The 21,149-nt window shown below is 35.9% G+C and overlaps 1 protein-coding gene across 2 annotated transcripts in view; it reads left to right on the forward strand.

Annotated features, from left to right (window-relative positions):
* Positions 1–3,569: 3,569 nt before the first annotated feature.
* The window catches only part of kcnip4a (potassium voltage-gated channel interacting protein 4a), a 149,284-nt gene continuing 131,704 nt past the window's right edge, over positions 3,570–21,149 (forward strand). For both annotated transcript variants that reach the window (XM_041984640.1, XM_041984643.1), the window contains exon 1: positions 3,570–3,787. In XM_041984640.1, the coding sequence (XP_041840574.1) occupies positions 3,727–3,787 (61 nt within the window). In that variant the 5' untranslated portion in view covers positions 3,570–3,726. The remainder of the gene's footprint in view (positions 3,788–21,149) is intronic.

Genomic DNA, 21,149 nt, shown 5'->3' on the forward strand with positions numbered 1-21,149 from the left:
ACCAAACTCTAACTGGGAAGAAGTCAGATAATATTAAACATAAAGCAAAACAAAATTATAATGTATCCTTTAATGTTGATTTTGCTTTTAGCAGAAGAGGAAATTTCTCATATTTGTGATAAATTTAACAGCAGACCAGTTAGCTTCACATAACACGTGGAGTCATTTTTATACCTGTTTTTTTAAAATGAATTAAATATTCAATTAATGCTCATTTCTACAGGTGTAAATCTAATGTTTGACTATGATATGATATTATATTGATATTTTAAAATTGGATTGATGCTGTTGGATCATAAATCTATGAATTGATATATTGAGGACAAAAAGTACCTCAAACATATTTTCATCTGACTCCTGCAAAATGGAAAAAAGGACACCTCCCAAAATGCTGTTTTTTTTTGTTTTTTTTTTTTTTTAAACTATTATAGGTCAAATAATTACAAATAAAGTAATGCTATACAAACAAGTTTAAATTAAGTTCACTACTTGGGTCACCGAAGTTAGGATGCTGCGTTAAATGTTAATAAAAATTCAGTGTGATTTAAACCTTGTAGACTACTGAATAGAGAATAGCACAAAAACTTACTAGTCTTACTGCTTAAAAAAAAAACAAAAAACTATAACAATAGAAGATGGAACAAAAGCCAGCCGATCACTATTGGTGCTGGCTTTAGGGAAACAACACTTATCTCTCTAAAGAAAGCAGGTGGAACTCAGCAAAAACAGTTGAGACATTTCTGTGTTTGATGCCTTTTTATCTTTATAAAACAACAAAAAGTATTGTGTTGGTGTCATTTGATATCGTTTTCCTGTTGTTGCTTGATACACCAGTGTGGGACTTCTTCTATGTTATTATTCATTCATGATGTTTTTGGTGAGGTCCGGATTGCAAGTTTAAAATTTGGATTTGCTCACTGCATAGCCATGCTGTTGCACTACATTCAGGATGTGGTTTGGTGTTGAAATAAGCAACACAAACTGTATAAATCATCCAGTTTCATTCTATCTTATTGTGATTTTGCAGCAGCATTTCTGGATCTTCTTAGTTTTTTTTTTTTTTTTTTTTTGCATTATTAGCAAGATTTTTTACACACACACACACACACACAAAACCTTTCTATTTACAGAGACTTGTACACAGAGAGCTGTGATCCTTTCACATCTTAAATTCTGTAATTTTATTAATTTTTGTTGTTATTTTATTTAAAGAGCCCAGGCTCTTTAATAGTTAACCCAATAAAAGCTAAAATGTTTCAAGGTTTTACGTAATAACCACAGTCTATGGTAATAACACAAGTATACAAATATAACAAGTTTTCTAGTCTTTTTTTTGCCCCCATCATGATTTATCTTAAACATATATTTGACATCACATCTGATATATTGTCTTTTTTATTATTTCAGATATAGTTCAAGCAAAGTAAATATGTAAAGATGTTTATTATATTTTCCCAATTCTTGAACAAGCATCCAGTGTCTATACCAGCTTATTTTAGTGGTCTGGAGATCTATCCCAGCAGCTACTAGTCGAGAGGTAGGGCACACCTCGGAAAGGTCCATTTCCTCAAAGTAGTTTGAATGAATAATTATAAGGGCTGATGTTGGAAACAATGTTTCCTGTTCAGCAGTGTTCCTGAAGTGGCAAAATAAACAAACAAACAAAAAAAAAACAACTACTACAACATTGCAATTTCTCCTTGGGAATCAACATTGTAGCTTTCATTTAATTTACAGTGATGTTAGTTCACCAACCGTAACACTCTACAATTTGTGGTATTATTGCACCATGTTTCAGTATTTATAAAGAGCATTTGTTGAAGCAAAATAGGCTCGCTCTGTGTGCCATCTTTTATTTCTGTGCCTGGTTGTATTTCAAAGCAGTTTTTCAGGTTTATGATGAACTATTTCAGATAAAAAGATTCTTACAGGGCAGAAAGAGAATATATCAAACTTAGAGCAAGCTATAGTTTACTGTGCACTTTTCACCTTGATGAATACCTGACCCTGTGAACCGCTGTTTAACCTAAAAACCTAAAACTCCATAAAGCTCCTGTATGTCTTATATATATATATATGTATGTATGTATATATATATGTATGTATGTATATAAATATATATATATAGTGTGCTAATATCCTAGCAGGTCATATGTAGTTTTGTCTCATTTGCATATCAAAAGCATACATTCCAGAAATAAATGTGTCTATAAATATTCATTACACACTCTAACACACACATCACAGTTGTTTAAGGACTAAGTTTCTTTTGAGAAGTGTCAGCATTTTCCCATCATACCTGCTGAATCAACAGCTTCCTGTTTCATGATCTGTCTGAAGATGTTTATTGTGTTTTTGAGCAGAATTTGTTTTACATAGTAAGAGAAAATATTCTTTTTTTTAGCATTCTTGGAAGACAGTTAAGCAATCATTTGCAGTTACTGTTTTTTTGCTGCCATGAAGCATATGTGTGTTGTTCTTGAAAATGTTCTAATCTTCAGAATAGCTGACAGCTGAACTGATTTGCAAAGAAGCATGCTTGGCTTATCTATTCATCAGGGGGCTTTATTGTCTTCTGTGTTGGGCTTATTTTAAACCTAGCAGCTACTGCATGTGTGGAAAGTCGGCCTAATATCTTGCTAGAAGGTTTACACACCCAGTCTTCTTCCCTACAACAGTACTGATATATTGTTTATAAAGCAGTTTATGCGTATTATAGAAAAAGGCTACTAAACATTGAATAAGCATGTGTCAGTGTTTGCATCATTATCAGGCTTCAGTATTTTCAGACTTGTTGGAGAGTTGAGAAAGTTTTGAAACATCTACTGTACAATGAAATCACTCTTTAAAGACTCCTGGTGGTTCCAAACCATTCTTTGGGACTTTAAAAATTTAATGTAGCCTACAGCATGCCTAACAAACCCCACTATATCAGAGACAAAACCAGTGTATGACTGTAAATGGAAAAACTAATTATAGTTTGTGCAGAGAACACCTTTAAACAACTATCCAGAAAAGAAAGGTATGCAAATACAGAACATTGTACCCATTGGTAATTGTAGAAGATGCAATTTATTCAAAAGAAATTGGCATTAATGTCATATTTTTCGGTCTGCTGTGGAATTTATGTAACTTCTCTGAATCTGGCTGCAGGGATGCTTCTATCACAGAAGGTCACAGACTGATGCTGGGTGAAGGGGCCTGGCACACAGAAATCGTGCCAAGCAATCCCAGAAGTCTTCAGATTGGAGAGCCATGTATTTATGAAGCTTGGTTTGTGAAAGGGGTGATGTCTGACAGCTAAGAAGGCATGCAGTAACTGTATTTATACTCACTGACAGTGTTTGATTAATCTGCTGACTATTACTAGAATAGTTTGAATATAGAGCATAAAACTACAAAAAAAATAAAAAAAATAAATAAATACATACATAAATAAATAAATTAATAAATAAATTAAACAAATAAAAAAATCCAGTGGACAGTGGAAGTCACAGCAACATCATCACCATCCTACGCTCGCTCCCGCCGCAGAGCCGGGTGCACGAGCAGCCTTTCAGCGCTCCCTATCTCACACACGGCTGTGAAACTTGGGAGTTGATGAGCAGCAAGTAGTAGCAGGCGTTCACTTGCCAGCGGTGCCGTTCTCATTTTGACTGAAAACAAGGGAGTTTTCGACTTAAGGAAAAAAAAAGAAAGAAAAAAAGTACATCTTCGGAAACGACAATGGCTGCAAAGAGAGTGATGACCATTTCTGCCCGCGTGGATGCTGCTGTTTCTTCAACTGGTAGGACTGTGGTGGCATGTTACGGATTGTTAAGCGCTAATATGAGGATTTATATATCTGGTGTGCTCGCTGTCTCGCATGGAGCAAACCTAAACCTCCTTGTATTGTAGTGTCAATTTAATATTGCCTTGTGGAACAGTATTTACACATAAAAATGTACATACATAATTACTGACTAATCCGGCAAGTACATAATATAAAAGCAACCCCTTAATATTAGTGAGATCACAACTTTGACTCTAAAGTTAACTTATTTCGGTTTATATATTTACTACTTAGCTAATTACACGGCTGACAAAGACAAGATAAATAGGCAAGCGAAACGTTAATGTGTAAGCGTGTGAGTAGGAATAAGGCTTTTTCTAATTTCAAAAGGCAGTATTAGATTGGCTTTTTTTTTTTTTTTTTTTTTTAACGCACGTGCTTATTAACTACGCTCATGTCTGTACTTTTGCCTTCTCTTGAAATGGTCCCTTTGGTGAGTTTTGGTTGCTTTGGTCACTTTACTAGAAATGAACTGAGCAGTAGTATAACTTACTGCTGTAGTGGTTTTAGCGGTGGTTTTACAGGAGGTGAATCAATAATGTTAATTATCAGGTGACTTATTTTTACTGCAGAGATTAGGGCCCAATAGGATCAGCCAACAGCTACCACACCTTCAACCAGCACATGTTATGTTTTCATATGCACAGATTTGGTGGACATAACAGTATTTTCTTTTTATTTATTTATTTTTTTAATTAGATCTGGACATGCTACCTAAACATAAATAACTAATTTTCTAATGTTTAATATTAAGAACCTGAATATAAGTCAAACCTGGATAACACTAAAATGTATTAATGGGGTTGCACACCCAGTGCATATCAACCAGGGGGACATTGTAGCAGGATTCTTCCCATAACTCTGACATCTGTTATTTTATAATCCCAGTTTCTTGGACATTACTGTTTTGTCTTTTTCCAGTTACATAAGGTTGTTCACCCCTATAATTATTTTACCCTTGGAATTCAATGAAGGGAACGCAGTGAGCTTTGTGTAAATTGAAGAAGCTTTGTGACACATGTCTGTGATGGAGAAAAAAAATAACAGTAGCAAACCCATTTGCTACTAAAGCACCATGGTGAGAATAATCAATACATTTCACAACCCTGCTGATATTTTCACTTATGTTTTGGGACCAGAGGTTCTGCCTTGCTCTAACATCATCCATAAATAAGGGGAGTAAAGTCATATATTTATCTAATAACCTCCCTGTCCATGCACACACATTGGCAGGTTACCGCGAGAATGTTGAAAGTAATGAAAACCATGAAAAAGATCCACAAAGTTTCCCAGGAAACCAAGACTCTAAACCATCTTGTACAGTACCCCTCTTCTGCAAGTATATAGGTATTATGAACTTACAAAGATGATTCTTTTCATGCTTACTAGCCTTTGCAACCTGCAGTGCACATTATAAACATAAAACATTTTAACCCCTTTTCTAAATATGTGCACACATGGAAATCCATAAAGTGCAATGAATTCAGTTGCCTAAATACTCTCATGCCCCCCCCCCCCCCCCCCCCCCCCCCTCCGCAGTGCTTGGCTGGCATTCAGAATACTGAAGGCTCAGTTATAGTCCATAGGCTCCCCTCAGGCTCCTCACTTGTAAGTATTAACTGCTCATCATGCCTGACTTATGATAATGTTTGTTTACACACCTAATTGACTTCCAATTATGCTCTGTTAAAGATAAAAGTTGCACCTTCAATAATTGAAACAGGTTGAAGTTATGCAAAGCACCCCTATTGCAAATGTTTTATTGTTATTAAGGAGATAATTTTGCCACTATAAGAAATTACCATGAGCGATGTGATAAATGAGAAGCAGTACTGCAACGGCTGAACTAATAAGGACACAAGAACTTTGAGAATGGTCTTAGAGGGGCTGAATAATCTGAATTATTAATGTGTGTCATGTAATCATCAAGTAAGTGAAACTGACAGTCTTGTCTTTTTTTTCAGTTATATGGTTTTCTTGGATATTGCACTATTAGAATATTAGAATTTGTATCTCTTATATTATTGAGGAATGCTGCTATTTTCTTACGAACTTGTTTTAAATAATGGATGAGTGTTGACTTGGATTTGTAGATGACAAATTTTGTGTTTCCTGTCAAACAGCGTGACTTACAGTCCCCCACATATCTGCAGTAATTGCTGCTTCTGCTTAAGGTTCCAATAATATAGAAGACTGAATATCATCAGGACCACAAAGTTTAAGTTTTGATATATGAGTCATGGAGGATCTCCTACTACTTTGCCTTTGCTGTTACTTCTCAGCTTACTTCTCACCATTATGTCACCCCCTACTCAGTACTGTTTCCTCAGAGAGCTGTCATGGTATTTCCCCAGGGAAATATTAAAGTGTAACAGTCACCTTAAAATGCTGGATCCACCCAGCCATGAGCTGATCCTCCCCAGAGCTGCTTCCGTGATGCAGTGATTCTTTGCATCAGTGCCTTGGAGCTCTCTCAGATCACCATCACAACTTACAACAGCTTTGTGAGACGTTTCCCACTTTCAGTACAGAAGCCCCATGTTTCATAAAGCACTGTATGAAACGCATCCCCGTAACGGTTGCTGTTGCGATTGAACTATTTTCAGCCACTAGCTCCATCTTTTACACGTAAACAGTTGGTGAAAGAGAGAGAGAGAAAAAAAAAACAGTTCATTGTAAGTGTTTTGGTGATGTCTTCTTTTCACTCATCAGGAGCACAAAGTTTTTTTTTTTATTCAAACACAGTAATTGCAAAACAGTTTAAAGGTTTGCAGAAGTTGGGAAATTATGCAGTTTCAGGGGAAAGTACAAGACTTGTCTGTATTTATAGTAACCAACTACACCTCATTTTGGGACTTGTATAATGCCAAACTAGGATGAATGATGGAAAAAAAGTAAAAACCATTGGCCTAATAGATTTTTATTGAGTTATTTGCATTATGTTTAGCCTGTTCTACCTTAACACAACCTTAACCCCCCCAATATAATGGTTGGGGAAACACTGGTTAAGTCAAGATAGAAATAGGGAAGAGATGGTTTTATGTGCACCTGTCACTGTCAAGTTTATGTTCACTGTCTGAAAATTAGCTTTAAATATAACTGACCTGATGTATAGATTATATAAAAAGAAAAAAAGAAAGTGATTCTAACATAATAACAATGTGTTTATTTAGCAAAGCCAAATAAGGTGGCATGGAGTACACCAGGGCTACTCAATTCGGTCCTACGAGGGCCGCAATCCAGCAGGTTTTCCATGTATCCCTGCACCAACACATCTGAGTCAAATTAGGTGGCTCTAACAGCCAATCAGGTTCTACACAATAACTCATTAATTGGACTCAGGTGTGTTGGTACAGGAATACATGGAAAACCTGCTGGATTGCGGCCCTCGTAGGACCGAATTGAGTAGCCCTGGAGTACACTGTACACGGTCTGTTCTGTGATACCAGTGTTGAGCACGGGGTCGAGAACTGACTGTGTTTTGTCTGCATCCATCAGAGGTTTTCAGATCACAGTGAAGCAAAGGTGCAGACTGACGAAACTGCTCCAAATCTGTCAGACGGCAGAGCATGTGATTCAGCTTTCAGTGAACAGTTCTGACAGCATACAAAAGACATGGAAGTATATATATATATATATATATATATATATATATTTTTTTTTTACTGGAAAACTTTTGTCTTAGTTTAATTTTTATTGGAACAAGTTATAGTGTTATTATATTAAATGGGAGAAATGAAGATTATGAAGATAAACCTGTTTAATGACATAGAATGAATTGAACCACATTTTTTTTTTTAATAATTAGGTGACAGCATCTTCAAGACACACCCGTCAGCACATTCAGGTATCACCTTTCTGAGGCAGGAAAAATACAGAAACAGTTGTGACTTTACTGGCTGTGATAAATCTGCCAGCATTTGGAAGGGATCATAGAAGTTTTGGACATGTTTTTGTACTTTTTGTAATCACTTTAATTATAGAATTGGACAGTTTGTTTTGTATATCTGGCATATTAGTCTTAATGGGATCCAGACTGCTGGGAAGATAACAGTAGTCACCAACATCAACGTCTTGCTTGTTGATAGATGTTTTTGAGCTCCAGTTTTGCTCCTCCCTACCTGTCAATAAATGTAAGTTCAATGGTCATAGCCAGGATTAATTGCACCATGAACTTCGCTGCTCATCTTCTTGGCACCCAAAAGCAGATTTTGTTTGCTTTGTGTCCATGCTTTGTTTTTCTTTGGCATGGACCGGGTGGGGAGCATCTGTTTGCTTGGACCATCTGCCTTGGGATGCAAGCCAGAGAAGAATGAGGGAAGGAGAAGTTGGTAAACAGGAGAAAAAAAAATTAAAAGGTGGGATGAGGACACAGAAACTGGAGAGGAAGAGGTGTAATGGGACTGATGTATGATCAGATGCTGGCTGATTAAGGTGTAGAAGTTAAAGTCTTACAAAGAGGGTCATAATGCTGTTTCTGTATGTGTAACAGTAGGGGTGATTGAACATAAGCTGCTTGTTTATGATTGCTGAAGGCTATAAGTAGTAGATTTTCTTTCATGTTTACATATCCACCCACAGGCTTGTTTATACCACAGATCCACTCTATTTGACGTCTTTGTAAAGAGTGCCAAACAGACGGTGCCAACTGGGTGGCAACACTTGGTCTCAGCTTGCAAATATGATTTTGTTTGTTTGTGCCAAGGTCACACTAAAGATGGAGTCCGCATTCCACACGCAAAAGAAAGGTGGAAGCTAAGGTGGTTACCTTTAGACATTTTTACAGTTTTGTGCAAAATCTTTTAATAAAGCACTTCACATAAAGCACTCTAACAAACAGTTTATGTATTAGGGAAATTACTTCTCTTAAATAGAGCATATGCCTATAAGCCACAATATTCAAACCACTGACTCAATATTATGTTACAGACAATATCAGACAATGGTTATGTTACCATTTCACAATGTAAAACCATGAATTTTGACACTATTTGTTTTTGAGATGTGGAAAAAAGTACCTATGAAATTATTTCTGATGAAACTCGGTTCCCGTGGAAAATAGAGATATCAGACCAGTCTCTGTTCTTCTATTACTCAATTTTCTGGTGATCACATCTCATTAATTTCAGCTGTGGAATGTATCAGGAGTTGTCACTTTTTTTCCCCCAAAAATCAAGTTTGAAGAAATCTGAAATAAACTCACAATTCTTTGAATGTATCTGAATGCCTTCTACAACATGGTAGGCTGTGTGGCTTTTGCTCAGCTCTTTAGTACACAGGACACAATGATAACACTTCCACATAGTTTACATATGTGACTAGTGATGTCTACTTGTCTTTGGTTTGAGCCCATTATTTTTGATCCCTTTTTTATCCTCTCAATGTTTTACTGTGTGGTATTGTATTGCTAGACAATTTGAGATGAGTTGAGTGTAGCGGAAAATGTTGTGACTTCAGTTCTGTCACTTGTTCTTAATATCGCTTTCCCTTAATGGTACCAATATTTTGCATATCTTTTCATTTGATTCTTGCCTTTCCAAGGACCTGCTGTAGATAACTGTATTGAATAGCCAATGCTGACTTGCTTATTTGGTACTCTCACTGCTCCTCTTTGGATGGCAAGCTACCAGTTGTTGTAAAACAAGCCAGCTGCTTAGACAAAGCCAAAAGCCCTTAAATTTCTTTACTATAATATTCATGGTTTAAAAATCCCAAATACTTTGAAACACTGCTTCTCACATTATTAGATGTAGTGATTGACCTTATAAGATGACTTTGCAGTTTTCTTAATTTTCTTAGCAATGCAGAAAACATTAAAACATTTACTAAGAGGTCATCAGAACATGCATAAGGTGAAGCTGATTCTAGAGTTTCCTTTCTGATGGATTACAAGGTGAACAACTTCTGTTTCATGCATCTGTTTGTCCAGCCCATAATCTAAAGGGCATTTAGACTGTAATGAATTTGTACCTTGAATTTGAACAGACTACTGATGTTTGAAGTTTTCCAATGTTAAAACCTTTTGGAGGAGAGCGAGAGAACAAGGGAGGTAAAAGAAGATAGCCCTATACAGCAGTGGATGCACATGCAACCTTACCATGGCTTTGCCATTTTGGGGAACACAGCTCTTGTTTATGTCTACACTTTCATGTTTTACACTAGTAAACTGTGTTAAAAAGCATTTGTAAAACATGCTGAAGTGAATTGTCCTTATAAGTTTACAGTGTAAGTTCACAGGAGAAGTGAAGAGTCAGAAACACAAATTAATAACTTAGTGTCACAAGCTGCTGAACGTGTGGAAAGATGTTTCCACCAGTTTCAGCCTCAGACATCAGTGTTTACCTGGTGTTTGGTGAATGTTCCTGTATCTGTCATGAATTTATAAACTACTGATCATTAAATAATCATGCAGCCATTTTACAACCAGATGGATAAAGACCTGGAAGTCTACAAAGTGTCAGCTGCAACTACAGCGTCTTAGTGAAAATTTAGGTTAAAAGATATTATTTTGATATATTGAGTCTATAATCAAATATATTATCTGTTCATCTGTATGGATTAATTTCTGATAAATTAATATATTCTGGGATTTATGAAAGGAAAAGACATGTCTAAACAGGCTTCATTAATTAAATCAGTAGATCTTGTTTAAGCAAAATGAGCAGTAAAAGTATATTAATTTAAAAAAAAACAAAAACAAAAAAAACTAACTACTGGTTCTGATGGTTCTGAATGTCGTGATTGAATGTCTAACAGAACAGCACTGGGACTCATGGTAATCACAGAACAACAAACATCATAATGTGTTGGAGGAAAGTGATGTTCTCATGTGGGAGTTTCATCTTTTCAGTACCATTAAATTTAAAATCTTGTAACCGGTAACCCTTCCTACATGTATTCTCAGGTGTACCACCTCACCTGTTCTCTTATCATCCAGTTCATTGAGCTGACACTTTATAAATGCAGGTAGCTTTACTTGTGGGCACATAAAGCCTAAACTGTCCTTCCAAACCATGGTCAGCCAGAAGCACATCATCTGGAAAAAGGTTCTGCAGAAGTCCATGGTTTTCTGGGATGTGTTTATCACTGCACTGCCTTCAAGATGTAAATGGAGGACAAAAATCCGCTGATTAATTTCCTTTTTTTGCACTGATCATGAAGCTGCTGCTGCTGCAGCCAAGTGCACAACTCAGTGATAAAATGACAAGATGAAGTCCTCGTCAGAAATTATGACTAAGACAGAGATTAAAAAGATGAGAGCCACTGCTGAAACAAAGTAAACAGAATGCAGGTTTCCCGAATATGGTGAATCATTCCCATAGTTCTGTGCATGGTGATGTCAGTGGGCATTCTTTATGGTCTCAGCAAAATTTAGCAGTATTTCTGCACTGTCTGGTGATGCATGGGTACATATCTTGCCATGATGTACAAGCAGGGCTAAATGTTTAAGTGGAATCACACTGATAAAAAAAACTCAAAAGTGTTCCTTTGCTAGAGTGAATGATACTTTGTGCTGCACATTGAAGCTTTGCATTAGTTGGTAACTGTTAAGGGTCTAAAAATATCCTGATACAGACTCCCAGGAATGATAACCCTTGAGAACTTGTCTAAGTATCAGGGTGGGACTAAAAGGGTGGCCATCGGCAACTCTGAAATCTGGTCAATCACCTGAGGTGGCACTTGGGCGTAACTTGTGTAGTATACCTACACCAGTTTGAAGTAGTTTTCTAATTAGTCAGCCTTTAATAATATTAGCATTTGGCTTCACATTTCTAAAGGAGATTTTTTCCCTGTTGAAGACTTACAACTACTAATGTTATGTATGCGATTAACCTGATGTTGGCCTGAAGCTAAATAGCAGTGCTGATCTAGTTACAATGTAGCACCAGATTAATGTTAAGAAAATGTGAGAAAGCCATGTAATATTTGGTTTTCAATAAGTGCATTTAGGGACTACACATCAACTCAGTGAATCAAGATTTTCACATCAGAGCTAAAAAAAAAACAAAAACAAATGCACCAAGAGTACCTCAATATCCAAGTTACTAAAGACTGACTAAGCTAAAGCTACATGATCCGGTTTAATTTAAACAGGAGGCTACCAAGGCAGTTAGTTGATTTTTAAAGTAAGCTCCCTTTATGTGTTTGTCTGACATTTTACAAAAATGTCAGACTACGGTGGCCGGAACGTGCCAAACAATATTACATCGTTACAATCTTTGATGCAGACTTATATGTGCAACTGCAAAACATTTTTACAAATTTCTAAAAACATTTTTCAAACATTTCTACCCACAACAAAGCAACTTTACATTACCGTGTAACACTTTTACAAGTTTAAACAGATGCTGGTACTTGTGGACAAGGTTCGAGAGACGGTCTTTAAAATGATCTGCCAGGTGACAATGGTTATCTCGGTAATCATCACCTCTTTACCCAGGACACAATATATAAAGGATGCGGTTGGTGATGGGTTTCTTTTCCTCTACTGTCCGTTTCACTTAACTTTAAAATTCAAACAGGGCAGAACTTTCTAACATTGTCTAATTGTTAACATAGCACAGAAATTAAAGCACAGAACTCCAATTTATAGCACAGGAATCAAAAAAGGTTAAATTTTAGATGAATCTGCATTTCCTATGAGCCTTTGTGGTCCAAATATATTTTGAGTTTTGAAAGTAGCCCCACCCCCTCTGACAGAAACATAACATGTTCAGTTTTATCTTCTAATCATTATGGCACAATGTAGAAAATTATTAGAAACAACTTATTTGTTTTAGTAATGAGACACTTTTTGTACAAAACATAAAATACTAATTAATCAATACTAAAAAGTTTATGTTCAAACGAAATCTGGGCTAAAAGTATACGGTGGTGACGCTGTAACTGACCTTACTTGAGTAAATCCAGCTTAAGGGTCATTATTAAACTTTAAACTACAGTATCTTAGTTCTATTTAGAACAGGGGTGTCAAACTCCAGTCCTCGAGGGCCGGTATCCTGCAGGTTTTAATTGTTTCCCTGATCTAACACACCTGAATAAAATCAAACCCTCTTCACCTGGGTTTGTGCACACACAGACAGTTCTTAAACTCTGTCACTACTGTTCTATTAAAACAAAATATTCAGAAACTTGACCTGTAGTGTTTCACAGATTCAAGATTCCCTAAAACCATAATTTTCCCTGATGTGACCCACACTGGCACATCTAAAATCCATCAAAATACATACAAGTCTAATATGACTCAAAACAGCCTCAATGACCAAAAATTTATAGAACCTGTACAACAACAACAAAAAATTATTACATTTTATTATTTCTGTTTTTAGGTCACTTTAGGAAAAGTCATCCAATTTCAGGATGTTTAGGGTAATTTGTCAAATGTCAAAACAGGTCAGATTAGACCCTAACAGAATGTGAGGGTTAAGTGGTCTTAGTTGGGATGAGGTAACCTGTTGTAAAGCTTTTCTTGTACATACAGCAATTTAATATTTTCTTACCAACTGAAGCAACTTTATCTTTACCTAACTTGTCTGTTCCCTGCATCTGCATATTTGTGTGAATAATGGGTGTTTATTAAGCACATACTGTGCAAGTTAGAACCCAGTTCTTTGTGATCTTGTGCATGGCATTTTTCAAAATTTGGCAGGATAGATTATTTATCATGTCAGTCCCTTGTTATTAAATGTATCCTGCTATTTACTATTTTCTACAGCACCATGTTCACTCAGTTGGCAACTTTGCATTCAGATTATCTGCATTTAGCTGTTTGTAATAGTTTAAAACCTAATTTATTTGAGGCAATGTGCCCTTTGGCTTTAAATCATAACTCTGTGTATTATTAATCACACTTTTTTTTTTATTGCTGCTCTTCCCTTATTAATTATGCACATAAGCACAAACACTGTATCACTATCTTGAGTTTATTTTCAGTCTATGAACTCTGTCACATTCACTATCCGAACATCGCACACTGATAAACTCCCTTAGGTAAGACTGAACTCCAATTAAATACATCTAGTAGGATGTGTTTTTCCAAGAACTTCATGATGAAATGGTGTCAGTGTGGCCAACACCATGCCAGCCTTATGTGGAAGCAGGCCTGGCATGAGTGGCCAACTGGAGGGGCCGTCTGTCTTTCTTCTCATCCCAGTAGGGGGAGGCTCATAAACCTATTCTGGGAATTGGTTCCTTCAAAAGTCCATGTCCTGCAGGATACTGCCAGCACTTAATATAGACTCCACAACAACACAATACTAAACATATCTGTCGTTCCATCGGGAGATTATGACATGTAACGCTGCCTGCCTGGGTTTATTTTGATAATTGGGGTGCACCCAAAAATAGAGTGGAAGAAAAATAGCAATGTGCATAGAATAACTGTCACATGACCTATCTATATTAATTTAAATTATTACTAACAAATCTCTTCAAGAGCTCTGTCAGCTAATGTGCAGCTGTGAAAATCATATACATTTTTCTACTGTTTGGTGGTTGCAGTGTCTATGCTGTGTGCAAGACTGACACCAAGTGGCTGAACAGAAAGTGGTTTGGTAATTACAGAGTTTTTCAGAACTTACGCTCCTTAGTTTCATCCACTTTCCTGCACAGATAATAATCCTGTTTATTATGTAATAATTAGATAATTGAATTTAGGACAATAATTGAATTGGTCTAAAGTGCCATATTTTCTTTTAGGGAAATGAATTAATTGTGTGTCTAATGTGGACGGATGTGTCAGATATTACTGAATAATCTGTTGTTCCTGTAAATCAGTAGTGGTCAAAGCAGCAGCAGACCATGCCATTTGTTCTTTTTATGAAATATTAGGAAATGGTGCAAAATACCCTTTTCACTTTCATTTATCTACTGTTAATAGATATAATACATTTAGTGTTGTCTCATCCTTCTATTTGTATAATTTGCAAAATAAAAATATTCACAATTTAAAAGGTGGAAAAAGTGAACTTTTAGCATATTTGCTAAAAAAACAAAAAAACAAACCAAAACCCTAAAATAGTCGATGGGTTAATTAATTATATTCTGAATCAATCTGTTTTAGTTTTAGCTGATTGCTGTAATATCTACATCATTATATATAATAATTCCTATATTTATAACGACACACATGGTTATTCATATATGTAAATACTTTAAATTGTATCTCATTGTTTAATTTAAATGTACAGGATTTGGCATTGATATTTGACATTTTTTGGTTATTAGAACTAGTATTTGATTTGTAAAAAAAAAAACAAAACAATGAATGAAATAACTTATTTTTTATCATATAGATTAATTTGCAAATGTGCTGTTAGAGTTGTTTCTGAGGCTCCTTACTTGGGCCAGTTATGGATGGCAGTCAGCTATCCTGATAAGTTTGGATTGTAGTCGTGCAGTGTGAAACAAATTGCCCTTTCATTTTAATGACCTGAAAACTAACAAATGTCTCCAGAGAAAATGAAAGTGACCTTACAACATCAACCTGCAGATAAGATGTATTCTCCTTTATGCTTGACTGCTGCACTGACATGCATCCTTATGCAGAAAGTGGCCCAAATCCCTCTAGGTGCTTGTTTGGTCACCGGCGCAGAGTCTGTGTACATGCTGACTGATAACAACCCGCTGTTATCTTCAGATAGCAGGCCCAGTGGCTGAATAATTTATGGAGGCATTCCAACACTTTGAGAAAACTACACGCACCCACAGAGGTTAGGGCAGTAGTAAAAGGTTTGCATTCATCTCTGGAGGCTGTGTTTGTTTGTGTGGGATGGTTTTCATTTTACTTCACTATTAGTTTGCCAATTTATAGTAATATAAATTGGTTCATTGTCTTTTTCATACATTTTTTGATTAATTGACAGCCCTACTCTTTCTTACTTGTGTGATCTCTTCATCAACATTTGAATCTACAGCGGATGATGTAGTTCTAATAACTCTTTCATTCTAAGGCTTTACGGCACATCTAACCAGACAGGGGAACGGCTTCTCAAATCACAAGGTTATGTATAGACACTTTTTCCCCAGTTAATCTGGCTGATCTTTGCTTTCTTGTGGTCTGTATTTCCTCCGTCTCATCAGATTACTTGGCTATGGTTCAGGAGGCACTTGTATCGATTTCAGGTACACTTAAGTAAATAAGTGAGCAACAACTGGTTCCGCAAAGATATCGTTGTGAAGCTCATGTTTCAGAGCAAGAAGTAGATCTGTAAAATACTAATGGTAAAACTTTGCCAAAAGGCCTTGCTACATAAGTACTTTAATGTTACTTTGTGCTTAAGTTGGTGAACCACTTTATACATTTATACACAATGATTTATCAGATAAAAACAAAATCAGCTGGAAGTACAGTAGATAGATAAATGATCAGATTATATATCATCTGATTAAAGTCAATCTAAGCATACGGTCTGACCACCTTGTGCGGAAATAAGTGCAAGTGCATATTTCTGTTGACTCTTAAGTCTGCAATTTAGCTTTTTATTATTTAAAGGATATTCCTCAGTGCAGCACAGCTCCAAAGTTAGACAGCTATTTGGTTTTCCCCTCACTCTTCACTTCACATCCTGCATGTTCAAGTTAGTCTGTTTTGTCCTTCCAAAACATTACATGAATTCATCTTAAGTCATGATTTGCCTTGCACTTAGGAACATCATTTCCTTGTTGTTTGTTTTTCTTTTTTTTTTCCTCATCTTTTCATCAATAACGACAAGCTGTCCTGCACCTGATGCAGTAAAACTGGCCAAAACCTTGTTTCTGCTGTCACCGTATTTTCCGAAGGTGATAAGGTTTTTATACAGGACTTTTGTCTTCTACTTTCTTAAAACATAACACACATTTTTTAACCAGAGGATATTTTGGTCTCAGAGCTTTCCTGGATTGTTAAGGGATTATTTTGAATACCAATTTCTTCATCAACCTTCTCCTTATTTCCTTTTAGGACTGGTGTGGGGGTTATACCTTTAAAGCCCCACTACTGAACTTTGACAATTTTTCACACTTCAGCACCCTGAAGGCAAATTTAGTATCTGTCTTTCATCCGGTCCCTTCTTTAACCCTTTATTGGGTGAATGACCATATTTGTACACTTCATCAGACAGTCAAAATGCGTCTGCATGCTAGTCCATGAAATCAGAGAATCACATTGAGTTCTCCACACCAATCATCAAAGATCAGGCTACAGCCCAGCTACCTTACTGAGATTCAGCATAAAAATCAGAAAAAAACTGTTTGTACTGACCACTTACTATTGTAAACTTTTGTTATTTTACATAAAGGTATCCACATTTTAAAGTCTTGTAATGTCCTCCAATATAATAACATTAACATACTGTTGCTTTTAGGTCAGAGGTTTATAACATTTTATAAACTTAAATTCCACTGTATTTAAGTTGATTATTTTAATACAACCTGTTAAATAGTTTATATTTACCTAATATAAGAGAGAACTATCATATTTCCATTATTATTTCCACAATTTGTACCCCTTTTTCTACTATGGACTGATGGTGCCAACTGTTATCGCAAGGCTCATATCTCTAACACGAAACAAAATTTTTATCAGCATGTATTCATATTGATATCATGCTTTTATTTGTAAAACCAAATACCACAGTGTGACTATGAAAGTGTATTTAGTTGGAAGCCAAATGAAAGGGAGAGCACAAAAAAAGGATCAACAAATGTCATGTTTCATCTAATGTTAATGTTATATGTTTAACTGTTTAATATCACCAATTTAAAGCTATTATCAGTTAACAGAAAAAGACAATTATTAATAACAATCAATAGTATGATTATAAACCATCAAATATGGTGTGTATCATGACTGTGAAAGCCCCACTTACCAAGATAAGTCCACATCTCTGATCTTTAAATACTATACTGCAGTTTGTTTAATCCTCCAGGCCGTTTCCCCCATGCATTCTGCTAATTTTAGCCGTCTCTTTGGAGGACAAGGTCATGCCCAGTATGTGAAAAATTGGGAGGAAAACAGTTTGTGTGTGAGTCAGAGAGACTTCCAACCTTGATGCACATCACTGTGTGTCTTAAATCTGGCCTTGCTGTGACTACCAACTGACCTGGTAACACTGAGCTGCAGGGGTTCTGACCAACATGACATTGGGGATGGAAAGAGGGGATGGAAAGAGGTGATGGAAAGAAATATGTGGCTCATCTCAAGCCATTGCAACAGACAATAATGAGCACTGTGCTTTATGGCTCCAACCTGTTCAGCCTTGTAACAGGGCTCCACAGTGACTGCAGCTGTTGTGTGTGTTTCTAAAGTTTTTGTGTGGGTGGAAAAGATGAGGCAACACTTTGGGAAGTCAATAAATCTTAAATATGTTTCCCCATCTGTTGTGGAATATTTAGTTTTTATATTTATATAATTTTATTTATTTTTTTAGCAGAAAAAAATAGAAATTGAAACCTAGCAGAACAGATTCTGTGCAGTGTAAGAGAACAGATCATAAATACAGACCATGCTGGAGAGCAACTAAAGTCTGTTCATACAAGCTGGTGGTAAAATAGCTATTCTGGTTAATCTGGTATGTAAACAGAGGTGTAGTTACTTCACATAGTAATTAAAATATTGAAAATCAGAATAAAATGTTAGTTTTAGTTCACTTTTTCTTTTTAAATGGAAAAATCAGGCATTCAATTCAATATTGCTCATTTGTACTCTAACCACTAGGTTTTGCATCATGGCATTTTATTTAAAGGACACATCATTAAAAATGGCTCAGTTTCCACGTAGATTCCAACACAGTAGCCATATCTACATGTAGGATGTTTCATTCAGCTGCTATAATAACTCTGATAATTCATGTTAACGATCAGGTTGTTAATGCAATTAGTGAACTCTGCTTAGTAATTTGGTGGAGAGCATTCAAGAAGATAATGTAGCTGAGCTCTTTTATTTAAGCCCAGTGTTAAATTGCTGATGCTGCTGGGAAGCAACTCTCTTTGCTGTGGGTAATGGCTTCTGTAATGGGTTTAGCATTATCCTTGCAAGGTTTTTATGGAAATGCAGGGCTTGGTTAAAATGAACCCTGTTGTCTTGAATGTGTCTTCCATCATTTACAGCAGCACTGTTACTATTCATTTTCCTTCTCAAGAATCACCTGCAAACACTAAAGAGATTCTAATCCCCTTAAAGGGACAGTGGAAAAATAGGGTTGCATAATCAGGAAAAAAGACATGCAATATGTGATATTGTTGAATATTGCAATGATGTGCATTAAACAAATATTTTAATGTGCATTGGATATATTAAGGAATTGAATTCCAGCTCTACATGTGTGTGCTAGTGAAATGTAGATGATACATTATAAAGAGCTTCCTCTAAGTGGACTCAGTCCTTATTAGTACACTTGGGCTTTCCCTTGTTTATATCAAAATGTCTTTGCAATATTGATAATGTTATAACGAAAAACAAAACAAATATGAAGTATGTTGTGCAGCCTGGGTAGAGAAAGGATTTTGAAGGTGCGGGAGTTGCATTGTTGCTTGACTGGTATGAAATCTGAATGCATGGAAATGGCTTGATTTTTATGCTATCCTTTTTTTTGGAAGTTTCCCCCATCATTTTCTTTGGTTGTGATAAAGTGCTCAACAATAAATAAATGTAGCTAAAGTCAGATGGGTAGATATTTTTGGTGAAACAAACATTCTTTAAAGAAAGCCTTTTATTGCATTGCAAATATGTAAGCTGAGGCTTAACTTGGATGATTCTGCTCTCTGTGAAAGCTTTTTATGTGCCCTCCAACAGTTGCAGTGTTACTTAGTTGACATATTTTTTTTATGCAGCAACTTTGAATTTTATGCTTTTCCTTATGCAAAGGATCCTCTTTGAGCAAAGTAATGTAGCCATTTGTTACTGAAGGAATATGATTCAGTTTCATAATTCATCACACCAAATAGCAGTTTAGATCTGAGGGTAAGGATTAACTGGGGAACCGTGTACGAGTTCAGTAAATCTTGGAGAGGACTCTTTATTTGTGCAGTTTTAAATTGTTTTCTCACCATGTAAATGCTTTCACCGTCATAAACAAGAATGGTCTTCCTTCGTATCTCTCACATTTTTTAAGTTTGTTTGCATCAGCTCATTTAGAGTGTACCAGACCAACAAGACTAAAATGTATATTGACTATTTTGTTTATGCTTATTTTTCCCAACAAGATGTGAAATGAGGCAATACCATTTATATTGAAGCAATCTGATGTTGCTTTAGATACCTTATCTGTAAAGTTGTCCCAGTGTTTGTATCTCTAATTTCACTCATCTTGCAGCCACCTCCTTATATTCATCTGAGTCTGCATCCTAACAAGGTCTGTCTGAATTGATTTTAAAATGCATTCTGACATTATCGATGGATGTCTGTTACAGGAACAGTGGCGTCTCAAGTGTGAAATGGATCTTCATGTTCACTTTTATATCTCCTACACAAACCACATAACACCTTAAGTGCTACATTCAGCAGCTAATGCTTGTGGATTCTATTTCAGTAATTTTCATAGTGCCGCTTGAGAAGGACAGTAAACTTAGATAAGACTGGTACTGCACCCATCCCCAGCTTAACATTGATTCATGTTTCCTTTGCTTGGTTATGAACTATGTGTTGTGACAAGCTTGAATGGCTGCATGACCATGAGATATGACCAAAGCAATATATCATAGTATGCATTTTTACAATGTATCTGCAGAGGCTGTGTTGGTACAGATACTGCAGGTTAAGTTCTTACAAAACTTGTAATTCAAATAGCCTCCATGGGCGCAGATCTCACTCATTATTCAGAGCATACAGTACGGTTTTAGACTGTTTATGATCAGATTCTGTTCTAATGTAAACTCATATAGTCACATCTTTACTTTAACTGTGACTATTTACTATTATTTCTATTTTCTGACTGTAATTGTGAGGCATAATTTTTAGCTACTGGTAGAAGCGGTTCTTTCCAAAAACCCTTTTCACCAATGATTATTTGACATGCCAAAATATCCTGTTTGATGTTATAAACCAAAAATATGTTTTATTGCTTTTGAAGGGTACTTGATATGTATTGGTTGAGAGTACAACTACGTGTAACTGGTAAAAAAGGCCTCCTGTTGTAGATATAATGTAATTTTGCCCAATCTTTGATTATTTTAGAGCTCTGTAATGATGAATTCTAATTTAAATCTTCATTAAGTAATGTTGTTGCCTAAATCCAACCAGGAAGTACCAAAAGAGTTTTAACAAAGTGCTGTCATCAATTTAGGTGTTAAAAAAAGACAAAAAAGAAACACCTGAACTACATCCTGAACTCATAAATGA

This window comes from Melanotaenia boesemani, chromosome 5, assembly GCF_017639745.1.
Source record: "Melanotaenia boesemani isolate fMelBoe1 chromosome 5, fMelBoe1.pri, whole genome shotgun sequence".
Taxonomy (NCBI): domain Eukaryota; kingdom Metazoa; phylum Chordata; class Actinopteri; order Atheriniformes; family Melanotaeniidae; genus Melanotaenia; species Melanotaenia boesemani.